Raw genomic sequence first — 24,271 nt, 5'->3', positions numbered from 1 at the left:
TAAAGACCCGAATGGTCCATCCAGTCTGCCCAACCTGATTCAATTTAAATTTTTTTTTTTTCTTCTTAGCTATTTCTGGGCAAGAATCCAAAGCTTTAACCGGTACTGTGCTTGGGTTCCAACTGCCGAAATCTCTGTTAAGACTTACTCCAGCCCATCTACACCCTCCCAGCTATTGAAGCCCTCCCCTGCCCATCCTCCTCCAAACGGCCATGCACAGACACAGACCGTACAAGTCTGCCCAGTAACTGGCCTAGTTCAATCTTTAATATTATTTTCTGATTCTAAATCTTCTGTGTTCATCCCATGCTTCTTTGAACTCAGTCACAGTTTTACTCTCCACCACCTCTCTCGGGAGCGCATTCCAGGCATCCACCAGCCTCTCCGTAAAGTAGAATTTCCTAACATTGCCCCTGAATCTACCACCCCTCAACCTCAAATTATGTCCTCTGGTTTTACCATTTTCCTTTCTCTGGAAAAGATTTTGTTCTACGTTAATACCCTTTAAGTATTTGAACGTCTGAATCATATCTCCCCTGTCTCTCCTTTCCTCTAGGGTATACATATTCAGGGCTTCCAGTCTCTCCTCATACGTCTTCTGGCGCAAGCCTCCTATCATTTTCGTCGCCCTCCTCTGGACTGCCTCAAGTCTTCTTACGTCTTTCGCCAGATACGGTCTCCAAAACTGAACACAATACCGTATTTTCACATAGATAACGCGCACCCGTGTAAAACGCGCACACGGGTATAGCGCGCAAAAAACACAAATTTATGTACAGAAATTTTTATATACCGCGCACACCCGTATACCTCGCATGCTGCCCGACTCTCCCGTCGCCGCCTGACTCTCCTTTCGCCAGCCCCGACTCTCCTCTGGCCACCCCGACTCTCCTTTCGCCCGCCCGACTCTCCTCTCCACCTTGAAGTCCTGTCCCCACCCTGAAAGCCTGATGCCCCCCCCCAGACGTCCGATTCACCCCCCCAGGACCGCTCGCACCCCCACCCCGAAGGACCGCTCGCACGCACCCGCACCCCCACCCCGAAGGACCGCTCGCACACATTCCCACCCGCACCCGCACCCCCACCCTGAAGGACCGCTCGCACCCCCACAGCCTCCCGACCCCCCCCCCCATCATGTAGAAGCTCCTACCGGTGTCCTGCTGCTTCCTCTTGGCGGTCCCGACACGATTGGGGCAAGAGGGAGCTCAAGCCCTCTTGCCCCAGCCAACCGCGGCACCCCCAACACGATCGGGGCAAGAGGGAGCTCAAGCCCTCTTGCCCCCCCGACTCCCCAACTCCCCGACAATATCGGGCCAGGAGGGAGCCCAAGTCCTCCTGGCTCTTGCGAACCCCCCCCCGCTAGTTTTTCGGGCCAGGAGGGAGCCCAAACCCTCCTGGCCACGGCAACCCCTTACCCCCACCCCGCACTACATTACGGGCAGGAGGGATCCCAGGCCCTCCTGCCCTCGACGCAAACCCCCCTCCCTCCAACGACCGCCCCCCCAAGAACCTCCGACCGCCCCCCCCAGCCGACCCGCGACCCCCCTGGCCGACCCCCACGACACCCCCACCCCCCTTCCCCGTACCTTTGTATAGTTGGTCGGACAGACGGGAGCCAAACCCGCCTGTCCGGCAGGCAGCCAACGACGGAATGAGGCCGGATTGGCCCATCCGTCCCAAAGCTCCGCCTACTGGTGGGGCCTAAGGCGCCTGGGCCAATCAGAATAGGCCCGGGAGCCTTAGGTCCCTCCTGGGGGCAGGGCCTTGGGCACATGGTCGGGTTGAGCCCATGTGCCTCAGGCCCCGCCCCCAGGTGGGACCTAAGGCTCCCGGGCCTATTCTGATTGGCCCAGGCGCCTTAGGCCCCACCAGTAGGTGGAGCTTTGGGACGGATGGGCCAATCCGCCCTCATTCCGTTGTTGGCTGCCTGCCAGACAGGCGGGTTTGGCTCCCGTCTGTCCGGCCAACTATACAAAGGTACGGGGAAGGGGGTGGGGGTGTCATGGGGGTCGGCCAGGGGGGTCGCGGGTCGGCTGGGGGGGCGGTTGGAGGTTCTTGGGGGGGGGGCGGTCGTTGGGGGGAGGGGGGTTTGCGTCGAGGGCAAGAGGGCCTGGGATCCCTCCTGCCCGTAATGTAGTGCGGGGTGGGAGTAGGGGGGTCACCGTGGCCAGGAGGGTTTGGGCTCCCTCCTGGCCCGAACAACTAGCGGGGGGGGGGGGTCGCCAGGGCCAGGAGGACTTGGGCTCCCTCCTGGCCCGATATTGTCGGGGAGTTGGGGAGTCGGCGGGGCAAGAGGGCTTGGGCTCCCTTTTGCCCCGATCGTGTCGGGGAGTCAGGGGGGCAAGAGGGCTTGAGCTCCCTCTTGCCCCGATCGTGTCGGGGGTGCCGCGGTTGGCTGGGGCAAGAGGGCTTGAGCTCCCTCTTGCCCCAATCGTGTCGGGACCGCCAAGAGGAAGCAGCAGGACACCGGTAGGAGCTTCTACATGATGGGGGGGGGGGTCGGGAGGCTGTGGGGGTGCGAGCGGTCCTTCGGGGTGGGGGTGCGGGTGCGTGCGAGCAGTCCTTCGGGGTGGGGGTGCGAGCGGTCCTGCGGGGGGGGGGTTGTGAATCAGACGTGGGGGGGAACTATGTAAAAAAATTTTTGTACAACGCGCTCACGCGTATAACGCGCAAGGGTGTGCGCGGTACGTAAAAACCACGTATAACGCGCGCGTTATATGCGAGAAAATACGGTACTCCAAGTGGGGCCTCACCAATGACCTGTACAGGGGCATCAACACCTTCTTCCTTCTACTGACTACGCCTCTCTTTATACAGCCCAGAATCCTTCTGGCAGCAGCCACTGCCTTGTCACACTGTTTTTTCGCCTTTAGATCTTCGGACACTATCACCCCAAGGTCCCTCTCCCCGTCCGTGCATATCAGCTTCTCTCCTCCCAGCATATACGGTTCCTTCCTATTATTAATCCCCAAATGCATTACTCTGCATTTCTTTGCATTGAATTTTAGTTGCCAGGCATTAGACCATTCCTCTAACTTTTGCAGATCCTTTTTCATATTTTCCACTCCCTCTTCGGTGTCTACTCTGTTACAAATCTTGGTATCATCTGCAAAAAGGCACACTTTTCCTTCTAACCCTTCAGCAATGTCACTTACATACATATTGAACAGGATTGGCCCCAGCACCAAACCCTGAGGGACTCCACTAGTCACCTTTCCTTCCTTCGAGCGACTTCCATTAACCACCACCCTCTGGCGTCTGTCCGACAGCCAGTTTCTGACCCAGTTCACCACTTTGGGTCCTAACTTCAGCCCTTCAAGTTTGTTCAACAGCCTCCTATGAGGAACTGTATCAAAGGCTTTGCTGAAATCCAAGTAAATTACATCTAGCATATGTCCTCGATCCAACTCTCTGGTCACCCAATCAAAAAATTCAATCAGGTTCGTTTGGCACGATTTACCTTTTGTAAAGCCATGTTGCCTCGGATCCTGTAACCCATTAGATTCAAGGAAATACACTATCCTTTCTTTCAGCAACACTTCCATTATTTTTCCAACAACTGAAATGAGGCTCACCGGCCTGTAGTTTCCTGCTTCATCCCTGTGACCACTTTTATGAATAGGGACCACATCCGCTCTCCTCCAATCCCCAGGAATCACTCCCGTCTCCAGAGATTTGTTGAACAAGTCTTTAATAGGACTCGCCAGAACCTCTCTGAGTTCCCTTAGTATCCTGGGATGGATCCCGTCTGGTCCCATCGCTTTGTCCACCTTCAGTTTTTCAAGTTGCTCATAAACACCCTCCTCCGTGAACGGCGCAGAATCTACTGCATTTTCTCGTGTAACTTTGCTGGACAATCTCGGTCCTTCTCCAGGATTTTCTTCTGTGAACACAGAACAGAAGTATTTGTTTAGCACATTTGCTTTCTCCTCATCACTCTCCACATATTTGTTCCCAGCATCTTTTAGCCTAGCAATTCCATTTTTTATCTTCCTCCTTTCACTAATATATCTGAAAAAATTTTTATCTCCCTTTTTTACATTTTTAGCCATTTGTTCTTCCGCCTGTGCCTTCGCCAAACGTATCTCTCTCTTGGCTTCTTTCAGTTTCACCCTGTAGTCCTTTCTGCTCTCCTCTTCTTGGGTTTTTTTATATTTCATGAACGCCAACTCTTTCGCCTTTATTTTCTCAGCCACTAGGTTGGAGAACCATATCGGCTTCCTTTTTCTCTTGTTTTTATTGATTTTCTTCACATAAAGGTCCGTAGCCATTTTTATCGCTCCTTTCAGCTTAGACCACTGTCTTTCCACTTCTCTTATGTCCTCCCATCCTAACAGTTCTTTCTTCAGGTACTTTCCCATTGCATTAAAGTCCGTACGTTTGAAATCTAGGACTTTAAGTATCGTGCGGCCGCTCTCCACTTTAGCCGTTATATCAAACCAAACCGTTTGATGATCGCTACTACCCAGGTGAGCACCCACTCGAACATTAGAGATACTCTCTCCATTTGTGAGGACCAGATCCAATATCGCTTTTTCCCTTGTGGGTTCCGTCACCATTTGTCTGAGCAGACAAATGATCTCTTTATCTCTTTATCTCCTAGTCTCTCCACCTGCTTGCTCTAACTGAGACATGGATTTGCACTAAGGACTCCACTGCAGCTGCTGTCCTCTCCCATGGTGGCTACCACTTCTTCCATACACCACACCCTACTAGTTGAGGTGGAGGTGTTGGACTTTTCTCTCCTTCTTGGAGATTCCAACCTCTTCTCTCACCTCAATCCCACAGCTTTTCCTTATTTGAAATCCACTCCGTCTGCCTATTTACTCCTCTACCTCTTTGGATAGCGGTCATTTATTGTCCCCCCACAACAAGTTCCCTTCCTCCGTTCTCACTGAATTTTATTCCTGGCTTTCGGGCTTCCTTGATTCATCTTTTCTCTCCCTTATTCTTGGGGATTTTAACTTTCACCCTGATGTTCCCACTGACACTTATGCTTCTAAGTTTCTTACCTTAACCTCCTCATTTGACCTCCAGCTGTGCTTTACTACTCCCACTCACCAGAATGGCCACTGCCTTGATCTTGTCTTTCTCTAACTGCTGTTTTTCTAACTTCTCCACCTCACTGCTCCCCATCTCTGATCATCATCTGATAACCTTCACAATCACTCCCCCTCCCCCTCAGCCACACCCAGTCATCACTAACTTGTTTCAAAATCTTCAAGCTGAGAAGGGAGGAGAGAGAGAGCGCGAGAGTCCTGTACAGGTGACAGGTGAAGAGCCTTCCCTGAAAAATCCCCTAACATATTAGGCCAATAAACACAACTAAAGGCCTAAGATGGCTGAGAATGCTCTGACTAAAACTGTCAAGCCTTTGCACAATCTATGCTTGCTGAAATCAGCAAGCCAAGTGAAAAATGAGCAAGTGAAACAAAACTTATTCTTTTACATGACAACTGGTGTCACATCTGCAGTAATGCCAGGGAAGTGGATCTAAGAAGGATGAGAACATGTCTTAACCAAGAATATAAAAATACATTATTTTGCAAGAATATCCTGTGATGGGCAGGCTTTTACTGGCCGATGGCTTGAAATTGCTGACATGATAAATTAAAACGGCATATGAGGGAAAAGATAGATTTTCTGGTAAACAGGACATGCGTATGGTATGACACAGATATTATGAACCAATTAATAAACTGATAAATGTAATGATGTTTGTAAGTGACCAATAAAAACTAATAATATGATATGTGCCAACATGGCCTCAAGCTGTCAAGAATTGTATAAGAGACAGCCTTTGTGATTATGAAAACAGGACAGACATCCAGGTATACTCAAGCACTTGAGGCATACTATCTGTCAGCTCCATATGCTGTAAGATTTGTTCTTGTAACCTGTTATTGATTGTTAATAAAAATAAATATATATTAATTATAACAGCATATTGAGTTTCCATGAAGCCAGTGGTATTGAAAGGCCGTAAACAGGCGGCTTTTCAAAGCCCTCGATCCTTCCACACTCTCAACCAATGTTTCACCTCTCCTTGCATCTACTATGTTATCTAAGTCTGTCCAAGAAGCTGTCTCATCGTACAACTCTATTCTCTCCTCTGGACACCCTTGCTCCCACTGTTCCAAGCTCTCTCAGGTAACCTTGGCTCACTCCCAGTATCTGCTTCTTACATTCCTGTACCCACTGTGCTGAGCACCTCTGGCTCAAATTTCATACACATGCTGACTTTCTTCACTTTAAATGTATGCTGACCTCCTATACGTCTGTGCTTACACTGGTCAAACAAGACTACTATATCCAACTAACTAACCCTTTTTCTTCCAACCCCCGTTGTCTCTTTACCATATTGAACACTCTCCTCAAAGCTCCCCCACCTCCAACCCCTACTTCTCTTTCCCCCCAAACTATGGCTGATTACTTCCATGCCAAGATCCACAAGATTGCCCTTGAATTCACTACAGTCACATGCTTCTCCCCTACCCACCATCCATTCTCCTGAACTTCAAACTCACACCACCCCTTCATCCTTCACCCAAACAACTCAGGAAGCTCCCCTTGCCTAATTCCACCCTCTCAACCCTCTGTCAGCTACTGCTGACTTTTCTTCCTTCTCTGAAATCACAGAGGAATAAACTGCACAACTTCTGTCTTCAGCTAAGCCATGCTCCTCAGATCCTATTCCCACCCCTCTACTTAACCCCATCTCACATACTGTTATCCCTCCAAGTTTAAGATCCCTCCCATCTGCCATTTCCAATGCAACTGTCCCCGATGCCTTCAAACATGCAGATGTTAAGTTGCTTCTCAAAAAACCCTCGCTGGACCCCACCTGCTCGTCCAACTATCACCTTGTCTCCGTTCTTCCGTTCCTGTTCAAGATACTCAAGCGTGCAGTTCTGCATCGCTACCTTGACTTCTTTTCATCTCAACAGATTCTTAATCCTCTACAATCAGGCTATCGCCCCCAACACTCCACAGAGATTGCCCTCAACAAAGTCTGCAGTGACCTGTTCACAGCCAGATCTAAGGGCCTTTACTTGATCTTCATCCTTCTTCACCTATCTGCTGCATTTGATACTGTTAATCACAGCTTACTGTCCTGGTTTGCCTCCTACCTCTCCCATCGCACCTTTGGTGGGTGCTCCTTTGCTGCTACCCCGGTAGTGCTAGGCACACCCGAGGGTTCTGTCTTAGGACCTTTTCTTTTCTCTTTCTACACCTCTTCCCTTCGTGCTCTGATCTCCTCCCATGGCTTCCAGTATCACCTATAAGCTGGTAACTCCTAAATCTACCTCTCTACATCCAAAATTTCACCTAAAGTCCAAGAAAAAGTCTTTGCCTGTTTGGCTAACATTGCTGATTGGATATCCTGATGTCATCTGAAACTAAACATTTCCAAGACTAAGCTGCTCCTCTTTTCTTCTAAACCCTGTGCTCCTCTCCCTTCATTCTCCATCTCTGTAAATAATACTGTCATCATTCCAGTTTCCTCTGCTCTCAACCTTGGAGCTGTCTTCGACTTTTACCTCTCATTTTTTTACGCACATCCAACAAATTGCTAAGGCCTGTCACTTCTATCTCTCCATCATCATCAAAATTCACCCCTTCCTCTCTGAGCATACTACCCATACCCTTGTTCACACTCTAATGACCTCATGCTTAGATTACTGCAATCCCGAAGTGCCACCTCTCGCCCCTACAATCTGTGCAAAACTCTGCTGCACAACTCATCTTCTACCAACCCCATTACACTCATATCACCCCTCTCCAGGTCCAAAAGGAAGAGCAACAGCTGTTTCTGTGATCCCATTCATTGATGTGACATCATTTGAAGGTCCTGACCTACAGTATGAGAAGCAATGTAGTAAAGTAAAGCACTTAAATTTACTACAAAAAAACATAGGTGGGGTGGGGTGGGGGATAAGGGAGGATAGCATAGTACTTTGTAATGTAAGAATGTTGAATCTGTAAGAAGCTTCACAGAACTTACAGAACTGCTGGCTTCTGCTGCCAACCTGGCAGCATATCTGGCAATCAATCTATGTTCTTCATCCAGTTGACTGGGACTGTCCAACACACTGAGAAAAAGAAGAAATAATTACTTATACTGATACTAGCACTAGTAATAATCTGCTATCATCCTGAAGAATGCATCCATGTCTCTCTCTTGCATTGTTTTTAGGTATTATATATGTAGACATATTGTAATCTGACTAGAAACTAGATAGTATAGAAATTTTAAAAATAAATAAATAAAATAAAATAAATACCACATGTGCACTCTGTATACATGAGGAGTAATTGTTACACTGATGCATACACAATTCATTCCTCATGTGTGTAAAAAATAACCTGCCTGAATGCATAGTTAATTTTATATTTGCAAAAGTACAGGAGAGAAAGGCATAGTCCTGGAAGGCTACAGACATGACTTCTTCCACGATTCCCAAAATGAACCTCATTATTGAACCAAAAGTATGCAGACAGCTCTCAAGTATTCACTGTGGTTATTATGAAAACATCACACATTTACAACCATTAAAAACTGGAGTTTCCTACATGCAACTGAATACAGGATGCAATCCTTATATATATATATATATATATATATATACTGTATACACTTCCAAGGGTAACCAGTATATACAGAATATTCCTAGACATGCACAAAATTTTCAACCTATATGTATGAACACCTGTAAATACAAGTTTAAGACACACAAATAAGCTACAAAAATACAGGACAAGTAAGTACTGAAACCAAACTTAAAATACAATAGAGAGCCTTCAGTGAGTAAAAAGGTACTAAAATTCGGGCTATAATTATCAGATATAAGAGCTATAAAAGTTTGAAAGAGCAACTTTGTTTTTGAAAGTTTTGTGTATTATAGGGTCAGTGGAATCAGTTGAGACAATTATTTTTCCCAACTTTGATAGTTTTCATGTTTTACAATCTAAAAACTGCAGGAACATAGAGAGGGGTATGTGATTTCTGGGATTAATTACTTTTTATTGATAAACATTTTATTTTTTAAAGATGTAATTATTCCCTAACCAAGGCTGAAATTTTGCAGAACAAGTGGTTGATATCCCCTACTGCCAATGATGGTCCTCCTCAATGACCTCCCCCCATGAACCAGCACCACGCCCTCCTCCACCCCCCCCCCCCCCCGATGCCTAAAATTTAAGTGCTGGTTTCCCCCCTTAGTGCTTTACCTGCCAAATTTCAGCTCTTCCAAATCTTCCAATTAACAGTCATTCCTTGAATTTTGTACAATGGATTATTCCATAGAGGGGCTCAAAAAGATTCTTTCCATTCAACATTGACGGAGATTTTTTTCCAATTCTTGAAATGCTGTCTTAGAAGCCTCAGCTACTGCATTCTTACCATGATCACCTTTAAGGTATAGTTAAGGTGACCATACGTCCCGTTTTGAATATGACAGCTCCTTTTTCACATCCCCTGTCCCGTTGTCCCCACTCACAGCTTTGGGGCACCCGAAATGTCCCGTTTTCAGAGAGGGCGTCCAAAGCTGTGAGTGGGGACAACGGGACAGGGGATCACAGCCTGGATTCATGCCCGCTGAACCTCCTATCTCTCCCTCCCGACCCTCCCAGCGAGATGACAACCTCCTTCCAGTAGCGTCGCCAGCCGCAGCAAGCTAAACAGGCTGCTTCGTGGCTTTCTCCTGCCGGTGAAGCGTCACTGATGATGTCATTGGTGACGCGGCAGTGGGATTCGCGGGCAGGAGAAAGCCGCTAAGCAGCCTGTTTAGCTTGCTGCGGCTGCCGACGCTACTGGAGGGAGGTTGTCAACTCGCTGGGAGGGTCGGGAGGGAGAGATAAGAGGGTCAGTGGGGGTTCAGCTGGGAGGGGGGAGAAGCGGTCTGCCTCGGTGCTACATTACCTTCTTCGGCAGCAGCAGCGTTTACAATTCGCTGCTGTTGACGGCTTCAGGCCTTCCTCTCTGCCGGGTCCTGCCTACTTCCTGTTTTCATGAAGACAGGACCCAACAAAGAGGAAGGCCTGAAGCTGGCAACAGCAGTGAATTGTGAATGCTGCTGCTGCTGCCCGATGAAGTTCAGGACACCAGGCCTTGGGTGACAAGGAGGAAAGGGAGCAGAGGGGGAGAGAATTGGGGAGAGTGTTGAAGGAAGATGAGGGAGGGAATGAAAGGAAATGCCATGGCTTGGAGGGAAGGAGGAAGGTATGCCAGACAAGGGAAAAGGAAGGAGATGTCAGAGCATGGAGGGGGAGGGAGAGATGGAAGAAAAGGAAAGGAGAGAGATGCCGGGAATCAGGGAAGGGATGATGCCAGACCATGGGGGAAGGAAAGAAAGGAGAAGAGAGAGATGCCAGGGGAAGGGGTGGTGACAGAGAGAGAAAAACAGAGAGGTGACAGAGCGGAAATCAATCATGTACAAAGGAGAGAAGAGGCATGGGATAGATAGTTTATGGAAGGAGCATAGAAAGAGGGAAGATGCCATATGGAAGAGAGAGAGGGCGGACACTGGATGGAAAGAGCACAGAGGGCAGTGAATGGAAGGGGCGAGATAGAGAGTGAACAGTAGATGGAAGGGATAGAGAGAGGGAAACAGACACTGAATGAAAGTGTGAGGGAGAGGAGGGACAGCCGCTGAATGGAAATGTGAGGGACAGGGGGAGCAGACACTGGAAGGAAGTGGGGAAGAGAAAGAAAAAAGGGCACATGCAGGATTGAGGGAAGAGGATAGAGTTAGTTACTGGAAGGAGTGAGGGAAAGAGGTGGCAAGCTATAGGTAGACACAGTGAAAGAGGGAAATTGAGGACTGAATAGTAAAAAAGAATTTAGAGAGAGGCAGAAAATAAATTGAGAAGGAAGACCAGGGAAGAACAGGAGGAAGGGAGCGGAGAGAGAGATGCCAGAGCAGGGGGAAGGAGAGGAGACAGATACCAAACCTGGGAGGAGGAAAAAAGGAAGGAGACAGATACTAGATCCAAGGGGAAAAAAGGAGGAGAGAGATATGCTAAAATCTGCTGGGAGGGAGGAAGGAAAGGAGAGAAAGAGGCAGAGAAAGGGGGGGGGGTTTGTAAGCACATTAGAAAAACTACAGAGAAAAAGGCTTTGACGAAAGTGGAAAGACAGGAGGCAGATGCAGGACTTTGGGAGGTTCAAACAGAGGGGGAGAGAGAGGGAGACCTGGAACAAAGGTAGAAAGCAGAACTGACAATGAACCTGGGGAGGGTAACAGAGGGAAAAGAGAGAGAGACCTGGACCCAAAGGGGATGGGGCTGGATTCTGAAAGAAATGTTGAATGCAAAAGAAAGAAAGATTGGATGCACAATCAGAAGGAAGTGCAACCAGAGACTCATGAAATCACCAGACAACAAAGGTAGGAAAAATGATTTTATTATCAATTTAGTAATCAAAATGTGTGTTTTGAGAATTTATATCTGCTGTCTATATTTTGCACTATATTTGTCTATTTTTCTATAGTTACTGAGGTGACACTGCATATTTTAAAGTAATCTGCCTTGACATCTTTGAAAAAACCCTGAAACTCGTAAATGATAATTAATATTTTCTCTGCGTACAGTGTGCATTGTGGGGTTTTTTAATATTTTATGTTTACCATTATGAATTAATAAGATATTGTGTGTACAAGAAAATGAATTGAAGAAATTGGGGGCGGGGATAGGGTGGGGTTGGGGGTGGGGCTAGGGCGGAACAATAAATTAAGACTATAAGTAAAGAAATGAGCTAGGGGTGTACTCTTAATTGATGTTCAACTGACTCTCTCCATATGTATGCTTTAAGCTCCAAGTGTCTGCTAATTCAGAACAATTAAACTAGACACATCTCATTGTACCCATATTGCCTTAGTCTTTTGACTTGTTTAATAACTGTTATGTATGTTATCACATAGCCCGTTCTGAGCTCCTTGGGGAGGACAGGATTTAAAATGAAATAAATAAATACTGCAAGGATTGAGTCAGTGTCAAATTGCTCTCAGTAATTCACGATCCTGCCCAGATCCTCCAAGACTTGGATCACTTGATCTACTGTGCTCGGACCCTCAAACGAGGGGGCTCTGATTAGCCAGTCATCCAGGTAAGGATGAACCTGCAATCCCATCCTGCACAGGTGAGACGTACGCCACAACGATGACTTTGGTGAAGGTGTAAGGAGTTGGCGCCAGCCCAAAGGGCAGAGCTGAAAACTGATCATGATTTTCCAGAACATGAAATCTAAGAAACTTCCTGTGCTCTGGAAAAATAGGAATATGCAAGTAGACCTCTTGTCAGTGGCACAGAGACAGTAGGAACTCTCCCAGGGTCACTGCTGCTATGACAGAACGAACTGTCTTCATGCGAAAGCGCAGAACGTTGAGTGCTGCATTGATGTGAGTAAGGTCCAGGATGGGTCTCTAATCGTCGGAGCCTTTCTTTGGCACAATCAAGTATATGGAGTATCTGCCTGAGCCCAAGTGTTCGGGCCGCACCGGCTCTATAGCCTGAATAGGGGCGGGACTGAATATTAATAGATGTCCTGTTTTGATGAAAAAAATAAATGGTCACATTAGGTATAGTCTATAAAGGTACTGTAAACACAGCCTCTTCAAATTTAAACCATGAAGACGATAGTAACAAGGTTTTTGAAAATATCTATTTGGAGCTTTGTCTAAGAATAAAGGCCAAATGAAATTCATAAAAACTTTGAAACTTAACACCTCCACAATCTTTATCTCATTTAAACTTTTTAAAGTTAATCTTAGGAGATTTATTGTTTCACAAAAACTTTGTGGGCATAGTTTCAAGCTTATGATAAATTGATCTTTCTAATAAAATAAGCAACATGGAGAGGGTATAGTTGGTTACAGATATAACCATCAACTTAATCATGTATAACGGAGCAGCTGGCTGGGGTGGGGGTGGGGAGTTGCCAAGATGGCGGCGCTAATCTGGCAGTGCTGCGAACGTTCCCATCGCTGTTCACTTACTCTTAATAACTAAAATGATGCATACCAAAAGAAAAGGTAGTGTGAGGGTGCCTACCTCCTCAACACCCTCGTCTGCCATTGTCCAGCAAACTTTGGAACAGTGCCTGCCAGCAGTTTGTCTGGGATCGAACGACTTTAGTCATGCTGCGAGGCCGAGTAGAGAAGACTCGAGCCCGCTGGGGAAGGATCTCATTTTCACCCGCACCGGTTGTCCCGCCTCCTTATCCGGCTCAAGCGGCTGCCCTAGAAGTGGAAGGGAGGAGGCTGAAGATGCACCCAACCCTACTGTAGAGGGAGGATCCACGGCAGATGAGCTTCTGCCAATGCAGACTAGCTTTGTCCACAAATGAGATCTGTCCACAAATGAGGACACTTTACTGGCGATTCTTAGGACGCTTCAGAAATTGGATATTGCTACAACGAAAACGGCGGAGGAGGTAAAGGCTTTTGGAGACAAGCAAGATAACATTACTAAAACTTTTGAACAGATGAATGCTGAAACCAAAAACTCAATTGTAAAACTGTAAACCAAGGTACAATCATTACATGCCTATAAGACTGTCGCAATCTCTAAGCTATCATATCACAGGGCAGTCAGAGACATCTGCTTGGAAGCTGCTATAGCTCAATAAGTAAAACCCCTGTGCTCCTCTTCCAGAGGTCATAAGTTCAAATCCCAACCAGCTCCCCCAGCACACATTTTAATTGTACCTTGATGATCTCACATTGAGGTCACCACTGTGCAGCTATAAATCTCCATTTGCAATGAAGTAGAAGGTTTTGCATGCAATATCTTTGTATTGATGTGCCCTGTTTATGTGGTGGCTTATTAAATGTATTTTAAACTTAATAAAGCAAACATAAAAACCCAGAGAGCTATTTAGCAGATAACATTAAGGACATCCAAATTGTGCATAACTTCCGTCCATAGAACTCAGGTCTATCTGAAGCCTAAACTATGCTCAAAAGTAGACTCCCTTACAATGTCTATAAGACCCAGTTTTACAATTGCTATGTAGCTTCCCAGCTTACTCTGTAGCACACTGCTTAAACCTACAGCCTTCTACCCTAATGTTGCTGGGTCAAATCCCAGTCACTCTGTCTGATGGAAGAGAAATAAATAAAATCATTAAACAGATCCAATCCCAGTGTTATAATTATAATGGAAAACAGCATAAAATCGCCATTCTAACAACATAATAATAAAATATTATAACATTAAGGACATTGTTTGGATGTCTAAATCTCACCTAAAACCTGATTCTCTAAAAAGTGCTGAACTCCCCTTTCTCTGTCCTTCACCTCCATAGAACTCCCTCTTCATTCCCTTTCCCCATCAACCTTTGCTTCTGCATCTTCACTTATTCTTCCTGCTCCTATCTTCAGCCCCTTTCTCTCACATACCCCCTTTTTAGCCCCCAGCTTCAGTCCCAGTCCTTTTCTCTCACATGTCCCCTTTTGTAGCCTTCTCCCACCTCCCCCTTTTTCATCTCCAGCTCCCTTCTCTCACACATTCCCTTTTTATAGTCCCCCAACACTAACCCCCTTCTCATACCTGCTCTTCCAGCCCTCAGTTCTAGCCCCAGTCTCCTTAACACACCTGTCTTCCTTTTCTCAGCCCCCAAATTCAGACCCAGGCCCCTTCTCTCACAACTCACCTTTTACAGTCCATAGCTGCAGCTCTCTTCTCCAAACTGTCTTCTTTTAACAGCCTCCTACACCAGGTCTCTTTTCCCAAGAAACCCCCCCCCCCCTTTAAAGCCTCCTTCCCTCACATTTTCCCTTTTTTTCAGCCCCAGTTCCAAACCTCTTTTTAGATCCCCCAGCCCTCATTCTCCCATCTTTTACCTTTCAGCCTCCAGCCCCAGCCCCCTTTTCTCACATTTCCCTTTTGCAGCCTCCGTCTCACACATATCCCCTTTTATGCCCCCAGCCCCCTTATCTTACACATCTCCATTGTCAGCTCCCAGCTCCTTTCTTTAACATGTTCCCTTTTTACAATATCGACCCCAGCTCATGCCCCCTTCTCCCACCTTCCCTTTTTTTCAGCCCCTAGTTCCCTTCTTCTATTTGACCCCTTTTGCCTCTGAAGTGTGGCTTGGACCCTGGTCCAATGAAATCCGTTCCCATTCACTCTGGAATACCGACAGCATATCGTGCACTGAGACACTTCCCTGCTCAGCGGTTCTATTGTACTGCGCATGCGTTTTAATGTGGCACGGAGGCATAGAGTTTCAATCGTAGTGCGCATGCGCTAACTAAGGTATTATTATTATAGATATTTATTAATTGAGGACTTAGTACACCAACTTTAACTACAATTGTAGAGCAAAGCTAACAATCTATAAAAATTAGTTAAAAGAACTACAATAGGACAGAGTCAATTAAACCCAAGTATATTCAATTGGTCAAACATCCTCTATAATAAAACCCTTACCTACGCATGCGCAGTTGAAACGGCATGATCTCTGCTGCCGTGATTTGTGCTTCCGTGCCGTGTTCCATTTGTGGCGTGCGGCTGCTTGCGGTGCGTGCAGCAGTGAGAGTAATGGCAGGAGAGTGTCCTTCGAGGTGCTGCAAGGCGTCCGGCTGCTACTGCTGCATAGGGAAGGGAAAGGAAGGGGGAGAGGGAAAAGGGGCTGCTTTGGGGGGACCAGTGTGCTGGGGGGCAGGCAGCAATCTTGGTTTGCTCGGGGGACCAGAGAAAGATAGGCAGGGGGCCAGGGAGTGAGACAGACAAAAAAAAGTGGAGGGGGAGAGGGAAAAGGGGCTGCTTTGGGGGGAGCGGTGTGCTGAGGGGCAAGCAGCAATCTTGGTTTGCTCGGGGGGCCAGAGAGCAATAGGCAGGGGGCCAGGGAGAGAGACAGACAGAAAAAATGACAAACAGATAGGGGGCCAGAGAGACAAACAGACAGACAGCGGCCAAGGAGTGAGAAAAAAGAAAGAAAGACAGACAGGAGGCCAGAGAGAGAGAGAGACAGACAGCCAGCGGCCAAAGAGAGAGAGAGACAAAGAAAAAAAGACAGACAGACAGACAGCGGCTAAGGAGACAGAGAGCCAGAAAGAAAGACATCTATTCTAGCACCCTTTAATGTAACGGACTTAAAGACTAGTATAGTATAAAACAAAACAAAAAAAGGATTTCAGGACTGGTTCCAATCAAAAACCCTCGGAGTTCTCCCCTTCAGCTAGAAAATGCCTGGCTGAATAGCCAAGTTTGTACAGCACTTTTGAATTTTTTCAACAAAGTTTCACAACTGATGGACAATGAAAATTGAAATGCAGCAGGACGGAGGTATACTTGTTTTGCTTGATGATACACTTCCCTAATTGTTGTTTATTTCATCTGTTGTCACTCTGTATCTGCTGATTTTACTTGTCTTCTTTGCACTGGATGTTCATATTGATCTATTGTATGCTTTTGTTTAAGCTGTTTTCTCAATAAAATACATAAAAAAAGAATTCCAAACTGCTGTGGCAAGAAAGAAAAATGCAGAATGACATGACTCAAGTCCAGCATTTCACGGGGGTGGTAAAAATAATCAATGATCATCTAATTAATAAAGACTATTAGACGGAGCATATGGATTTGTTAAACCATGCCATAGGGCTTTGAATGTGAGGATCTTGAACTTAATTCTTTGCTAAATAGGAAGCCAATGATTTCCTTTTAATAAAGGGGATACATGTGTATCTATTGACCTTACATACTAAATGGATTGCACAGTTTTGAAAAGTTAACTTATAGTTACTAGTACTTCAGATCCGAGCCTAACATCAGTAAGAGATGGAGTTGAAGGTTTGGTCTGGTATAATGGCTTCACAGCTCTGCTTGCTAGCTATTCATAGATGTTTTGCTTCCAGACATTCACTCAAAATCTAGCTCGTTTTTCTTTTCTAGGTTTCAGACAGAAATATTTATTTAGCTTTTCTCTTTAGCAAATTCAAAAATTCAGGCTAGCCCAACTTTTAAGGTCTCTTCAGAATTTCAGATGATGAAATTTGATTCACTATGTATACTGCATGTACCTCACTAGACATTTCAGTTCTCTATGGCTAATAAAATCTTTTAGTCATGTTTCAGCAGTTACTGTATATACTCCAATATAACCTGATCCAAATATAAACCAAGGTAACCTTTTTTTCTCCCATAAAGGAGGGAAGAGGCTGACTTGAGTATAAACCGAGAGTTTATATTCAAGTATAGGTATTGGTGGTCCAGTGGTGAGCTGGGCAGGAGCAATCTCTCCTTGTCCTGTCCCAGCTGGCTCTGTGCCCCCTCTCTGACCCATTGCAGGCATCCCTAGGCCTGACTTGAGCCTTGGCCGACCATCAGTGAACCAGAACAGGAACAACCCCTCCTGTCCCAGCCAGTTCTGTGCCTCCCTCGGACCTACCTTCAGCCCTGGTGGTCCAGCAGTGAGCTGGAACAGGAGCGATTCCTCCTATCTGCACTACCCCACCTTCTTCCCGCCTCTCAAGCCCTGCAAAGGCCTAACTTGCATGCCCTGGTGGTCCAGAGGTGAACCGTGGCAGTGTGATCCTCCTACATTCCTGTCCCATGCAGAGCCACTAAAGAAAATGGCTGCCATGAATTCCTACTGCAACCTCACAAGTTCTCGCACTGGGATCTCATGGAAACCATTTTCTTTAGCGGCTATGCATGGGGCAGGAGTGTAGGAAGATTGCTCTCACCCCAATTTACCGCTGGACCACCAGGTAGGCCTTTGCAAAGTCCAGGAGGCGGGAGGGAGGTGGTGGTGATACGGAGCCAGTCGGGATAGGAGATGGGAAGAGTCACTCCTCTCCCAGCTCACCGCTGTATCACCAGGACTTAAGGCAGTACCAGGGGAGGTCTGTAACAAATCTAGGAGGGGGGCGGGAGTGGAAGGGAGGGTGCACAGCTGGATGACTCATATATAAACAGAGACACCCATTTTGGGGCCATTTTTTGGCCCAAAAATCTTGGTTTATATTTGAGTATATACAATACTTGGAACAAAAACCCACTCTATTGACAATTTTGCCTTGCAAAATCAGTAGATGGGATTACATACCTTTTTGTAGGGGTTGGCTCTCCAGATGACACATGGGTCAACATGGCATCATTCATGGTCGGCAATGGACGAGCTGGACTGAAATAAAAGTCATCCATGAGTTATCAATCAAACGGCCTCAAGCTGATTAAAAGTAATAGTATACATTAATCATATTATGCCAGTACTATATATTAAAATTCCTAGCCCTATTAAAAGTGAAATTTATATCTCAGTAAAGGGGAACAATGATTCAAATACCACACAACTCCATCAATTCGCTGCAACGGTATGATACAGAAAATCCAAATTTAATGGAGGAAAAAGCCTCAGGCTTGAAGAGAGCAAAGAAATGAGCTCAACTTTTAAAACATCACTGGCTTAAAAAAACCTCCAGAATGCTATGGGAAAATGTGTTGAGGGTACTACAACCAGAGAAGCACCCTACAACAAACACCTGAGCAATGAGCCCAATGAACAGAGTTCCCGGGAAGGAGTTTAGGGAAAGATTAGAGAAACTAAGGAGCTATGGAGTGAATACACTTGTAGGTCAATAAGAGGAGTTTGAATTGTATGTGGAAACGGATAGGGAATATTTCTAAAACCAACTGTTTTCTCTTCCCTTGGAAGGACAGCATTCACTTATCATCTCCAATCTATATTGACAACATACTGATCAATTTGGTCACTTCGGTTAAAATTTTGGGTATGATTATCGACAGCAAATTAAACAAATGTATAGGAAGGCCTTTAAAACAGAGTTTAGAACACAGACAGAAGGAAGTGCAACCATAGACTGAGAAAAAATGATTAGAAAAATAAAACTACCAGTCAACAAAGGTAGAAAAAATTTGACATATGCCAGTTTTGAGAATTTGCATCTGCTGTCTGTATTTTGAACTGTTCAGGAAAAAAATATATTTGTTTCTCTATCTCTGCTGTTGTACTAAATGCAGAGTCTGGCATCTTAGGGCTTCATTTGTGTATATTAGGACTTTTAGTTTGTGGTCCTGTATTTGCATAGGGTTTATCTGTGTTCTGCATGTGTGACCAAGGCCAGGTGTTCTCATAGGAATGAATATTGATTAGAGTTATTGATGTCAGGGCGCAAAGTAGGAAGATATCTGTCGACTCTCCATCACCCCTTTTGGATGCAAAATGTCCTTCACTTAAAAATCAGTGAAGACCACTGTTCTAGATGTTAGTGTGCAGCAACATTGTTTCCTGGTTCTGGATAAAGTTGACAAAGCTCTCAACTTCACTGGGACAAATCATAAAGTAGTAGAAACCAAACCTTTAATTGTCAAAATAGATTTAGGAGTATCTCAGTTCCATAGCCTGCTCTCAAGAGAGGTTTTGGCCATCAGAGGAATAGAAAGATAGCTATACTTTCTCAAAAAAAGGAGAAAGGACTACCATTGATCCAGCCCTTTGAGCAATTCCTGAAAAAGGAGCCAGGTATCTTTCTCTTCACAAAAGCAGGCCCACTTCAGGTGCCCCATTCATGAAACATTCCTTTTACAATATCCTTATTCAGGATCCGCTTACAGTTTAGGTACTGATCAAGTCAATTTTCAGAATCTACTTTCTGACCAATACATGGCTGGAATATCATATAAAGACAGCCCAGTTTGATATTTTGACAGTTTTCTGGCACAGGAGAAAGACACATTATCTCATCTGTTTCTTCAAGTGGAACCACCTGGTTATCTGCTTGAATTAGGACAATTGTTAGCTGTCTAATTTTTGAATGCTCTGAAACATTCAGAACTATCTGTTGTTCCAGTAGAATTATTGGCAACATCTTCTGGTGGAACTAGAGACCCTGGATACAAAACATTTGTGTATGAACTTCTCAACTCAGAATGAAAACATCTGCAGTTAAGAATTTTGGTGAGAGGAAAAATTTCAAAGGGTAAACACCATGGTAAAATTTTTCTTCAGCCCCAGCACTGTTGCCGCTGAGCCCTCTTCGTCTCTAAGGGGAGAGGAGCGTGGGAGCACCTCCGTCCCCCTCCTGAACCTGCAAAGGATCGCTGACCTTAAAACAGGTCGCACCGACGGAGCCCAGCCATTTTCTTTGGCCCCAGCACTGTTGCTGCTGGCCGCCGAGCCCTCGTCGTCTCTAAAGGGAGAGGAGCGTGGGAGCACTGCTCCGCCCCCCTCCCGAACCTGCAAAGGATCGCCGACCTTAAAACAGGTCGCACCGACAGCGTGCCACCGTGCCGATGAAGGCGCACGACAAAGGCCTTTGCGAAGCGCCTGGGCGAGGTGCCTACTTGGTAGCACTAGGCCCATAGTCAGGAACCTCACATCCAAACCCCTTATCCTTGAATGCAGCATCAGTGACCAACTTCCACGGTAGGTCCAGACCACTTAACCTGGCTTGGCCACAACCTATCCACCCTCCGGAACCAGTCCTCTCTGAACAATCCCGTGAAAGACTGGTCACCCTGAACCACGGATCCAAACCAAGCAGACTTACCTGACAAATTTCTGCATAAGCTGAACAGACCTCCAACAGAACAGAGATCTGCACCACAGAACAGACATCTGCACTACTGATCCTGTCCCAGAACTCCAACCTGATAAGTATTATAAAAACCAATAACTATCACCGCATTGCTGTACAAAATACTGTAGTAGTCGCAATCACTAAATTAGCAGCACACGATCATACTACATCGGTAACCAACGTAATACGAATCCTGTAATATACTGCAGCAGCAGGCAGCTTCGTAAATCATTACAAATCGTAGCCTGTAAATTCACTTCAGCCTTGCTAACCTATAGCCTGCAACTGTGTAACTACCAGCAACCTGCAATTGTATAATCAGCATGGAACACCATGTAACATCGTTGTAACACTCCTTAGCCTCTGTACCATTTTTTAGCAATTGTGTAACAGCATTTAACAACCTCGTAATTGTGTAACAGCATGTAACATCCTCGTAATAGCATGTAATTAGCATTGTGTAACAGCATGTAACATCCTCGTAATAGCATGTACCAGCATATAACACCTCTGTAACATTCTTCAACCTTGCAATCCCTTAGTAGCTTGAAACCTTGCTCAACACTACAGCAGCCGATTACCTCTCACCACACCGGCTAAACCAACAACCAGCCAGCCAGTTCGCTACCCTTACAGCCTACGTAGCCAGACAAATCTTATTCAGCCTCACAGACGCCTTTGCATTATCACCCAACCTAATATCTTCCCTACCCAATAAGCCTGTATAAAAAAAAAAAAAAAAAAAGTGGGCCACTATGGCCTGGCCAAACTCCCAACAATGCGCTATTCTGCTCCTGCTCTATCTCATCACCTTCAGGATCTACTCAGCTGACCCAATATACCCTGCTCCCATCCCAGTTCACTACTCCTCACACCGCACGGCAAAATCCAAACTTCATACACTCACACACCACATGACTACACAGGCACAAGTCCACCCCCTAATCCCCCACCCCCCACAGATCATCCAAGCCTCGCATGAAAAAACAAAGATCACGGAAAAAACTAGCCTACTCCCACTACTTCCCAATTGACCCCACTAGTTACCTGAACCTTCAAGGTTTCTACCTAAACATAAGATCGATGAGAAACAAATCCATTCTGATTAAGGACTGGCTGACCGAAACCAATTCCGACTTTGTTCTACTCACTGAAACCTGGCTGCTATCTGACACAGATATTATCATCAAAAACTGTCTCCCTCCAGGCTTCAAGATTTTGTCCCTAGCCAGAACCTGGGGAAGGAGAGAAGGTCTAGCAATAATCTTCAAAGACCACCTAAACTGTACCACTCTTAACACCAAATCTTCCCCCAACTTAGAAATTCTAGCCGCCTCACTAACTTCTAAGTCCTTAGCCTCCTCCCTAACAATCACGCTGTCCTACATCCCCCCCAAAAAATGGGCCCTAGCCAAGTAGGACTTCGTAGAATTTTTACTATACAACTCTTTATAAAGTCCATACAACCTTTTATGCGATGACATCAACATTCACCTAGAACAAACAGACCTCCCAGATATATCTGATTTCTGGCTACTAATCTCGCAACTAGGCTACTTCAAACCCCCGCCCATCGCAACCCACCAAAGAGGCCATCAGTTAGACCTGGTGACATTCTCCGCCCCAGGTCAGTTCTGACCCAGGGTTCAGAACCGACCTAAGCTGGAACCTATTCACACCTATCGACTGGCAAACCTTCAACAAATACTTCAACAAATATTCCAACTCCTTCTGTAGACTGGATACCTGCCCCCCTAACATTATGAAAACGGCTCCAATTCACTTTAAAGCCAACTTGTTGGCATGGGTAAACCTTCTACTATCCACTGGTAGTTTCCCAGCAGAACAGGGCCACATTTCGATCACTCCAATCATAAAAAACATGAAAGAACCAACCAACACTCCGTCTAATTACAGACCGATCGCAAGCATCCCGCTATTCACCAAAATAGCTGAAGGGGTAGTTAACGCCGAACTTACCACATATCTAGAAAAATTTAATATCCTAAATGACAATCAATCAGGCTTTCGCTCAGACCACAGCACCGAAACCATCATAGCCTCTCTCCTAGATTACCTACACACACTCTTCAGCCAGGGCTCCAGCGCCCTGATTTTACAACTGGACCTGAGCAGTGCTTTCGACCTAGTCGACCACCACATTCTCCTAGACTGTCTCGCCTACATTGGCATCTCTGGCCAGATCCTCAACTGGTTCCACTGGTTCCTACGGAACAGATCATACAGGATATTTAAGAACGACACTTTCTCCTACTGCTGGGAAAACTCCTGTGGTGTGCCTCAGGGCTCCCCCCTGTCCCCAACCTTGTTCAATGTCTACCTCACCTCCCTAGGAAACCTCCTGCAAAGCCTCAAGCTCAAATTTTTTTTATTTACGCAGACGACATCACCATAGTCATTCCGCTTCATGCCTGAGCTCCACACCTCACTTGCAAACATACTCGATCAGATAGAACACTGGATGCTATCCTACAGACTAAAACTAAACCCAGACAAAACAAAATTTTTCCTAGCAACCCCCAAAGACAAAATCAAAGACACCACAATTCAAGTAAAAGGATCCATTCTCCCCCTTGAACAAACCTTAAAAATCCTAGGAGTCACTCTAGACAAACATCTATCCCTTGAGAAACACACGGATATCACTGTCAGAAAAAGTATCTCGGTGCTCTGGAAACTCCGCACCATAAAAAAATACTTTGACGACATATCATTTCGCCTGCTAGTACAATCCTCCATCCTCAGCATACTGGACTACTGCAATATCATTTACTTGAGCTCCACAAAGAAAACCATCAGGAGACTCAGAATGATCCAAAACACCGCTGTTCGCCTCATATTCGGCCTGAAAAAATGGGAATACATCACCCCATTCTACCACAAGCTCCACTGGCTTCCACTAGAATCCAGAATCCTATTTAAATTCGCCTGCTTTTGCTACAAAACAGTATTTGGTTTATCCCCAAGCTACATCACCCCTCACTTCACCCTGAATCACTGCATCAAAAACTTCCGCAGAACTCAACTTTTCGCCTTCCCCTCCCTAAAACTATGCCACTCAAAAAAAATCCCTCGACAAAACCTTCGCCTTCCAAGCCGCCAAGCTAAACCCATGGCTAGCCCAAATGATCCTCAAGGCCCCCAAATATCTCGGCTTTAGGAAACTACTCAAAACCCACCTCTTCCCAGACAAGGATCCTTAACGCCCCTTCCTTATTAACCTCCACCTTCCCCCCCTGCCCTACCACCCCCCAACTTCAACTTCGTTGTTCACAACTTTGATCAATTCCGGTACAGAACCCCCTGTAACTCTGTTTAATTGATGTGAACCGCCTAGAACTCTTCCGGGTATGGCGGTATACAAAAATAAAGTTATTATTATTAAAAGTTATTATTATTATAAAATTGCCACCAAGAACATAAGCCTCTAAGCTCCTACACAATACATATTCTCTTCGTCCATGAGATGATTTCCAATGGATTTTTAGGATTCATTGAGCTTATTTCATTTGGAGATATGGTTATGACAATCAAATACTATAACAACCAAAAGTCTAATATTCTCAATATGAACCAAACTGATATGTGGTACTCTAAATGATTCCTTTAACCATGGTTGGCCTTGTTGGTGGGAGGTAAGTCATGGCAAAGCCCCTAAACATTTAATCTGAGATATCAGGTTCAGATGGGATATGGGATTTAGG

The 24,271-nt window shown here is 45.8% G+C and overlaps 1 protein-coding gene across 11 annotated transcripts in view; it reads right to left on the bottom strand.

The window, feature by feature from the left end:
• DTNB (dystrobrevin beta) overlaps positions 1-24,271 on the bottom strand; it is a 420,990-nt gene that overhangs the window by 224,859 nt on the left and 171,860 nt on the right. For all 11 annotated transcript variants that reach the window (XR_004538818.1, XR_004538816.1, XR_004538817.1 and 8 more), the window contains 2 exons: positions 18,053-18,130; positions 8,006-8,093 (listed from right to left, as the gene is read on the bottom strand). Coding sequence is in view for 8 of the 11 variants with exons in the window: in XM_033938256.1 (XP_033794147.1) it covers positions 8,006-8,093; positions 18,053-18,130 (166 nt within the window). In the remaining 3 variants the exon portion in view is untranslated. The remainder of the gene's footprint in view (positions 1-8,005; positions 8,094-18,052; positions 18,131-24,271) is intronic.

The sequence above is a fragment of the Geotrypetes seraphini genome, chromosome 3 (genome assembly GCF_902459505.1).
Source record: "Geotrypetes seraphini chromosome 3, aGeoSer1.1, whole genome shotgun sequence".
Taxonomy (NCBI): Eukaryota; Metazoa; Chordata; class Amphibia; order Gymnophiona; family Dermophiidae; genus Geotrypetes; species Geotrypetes seraphini.
The sequence above is the reverse complement of the archived record's forward strand: the minus strand, read 5'-3'. Positions and strand labels throughout refer to the sequence as shown.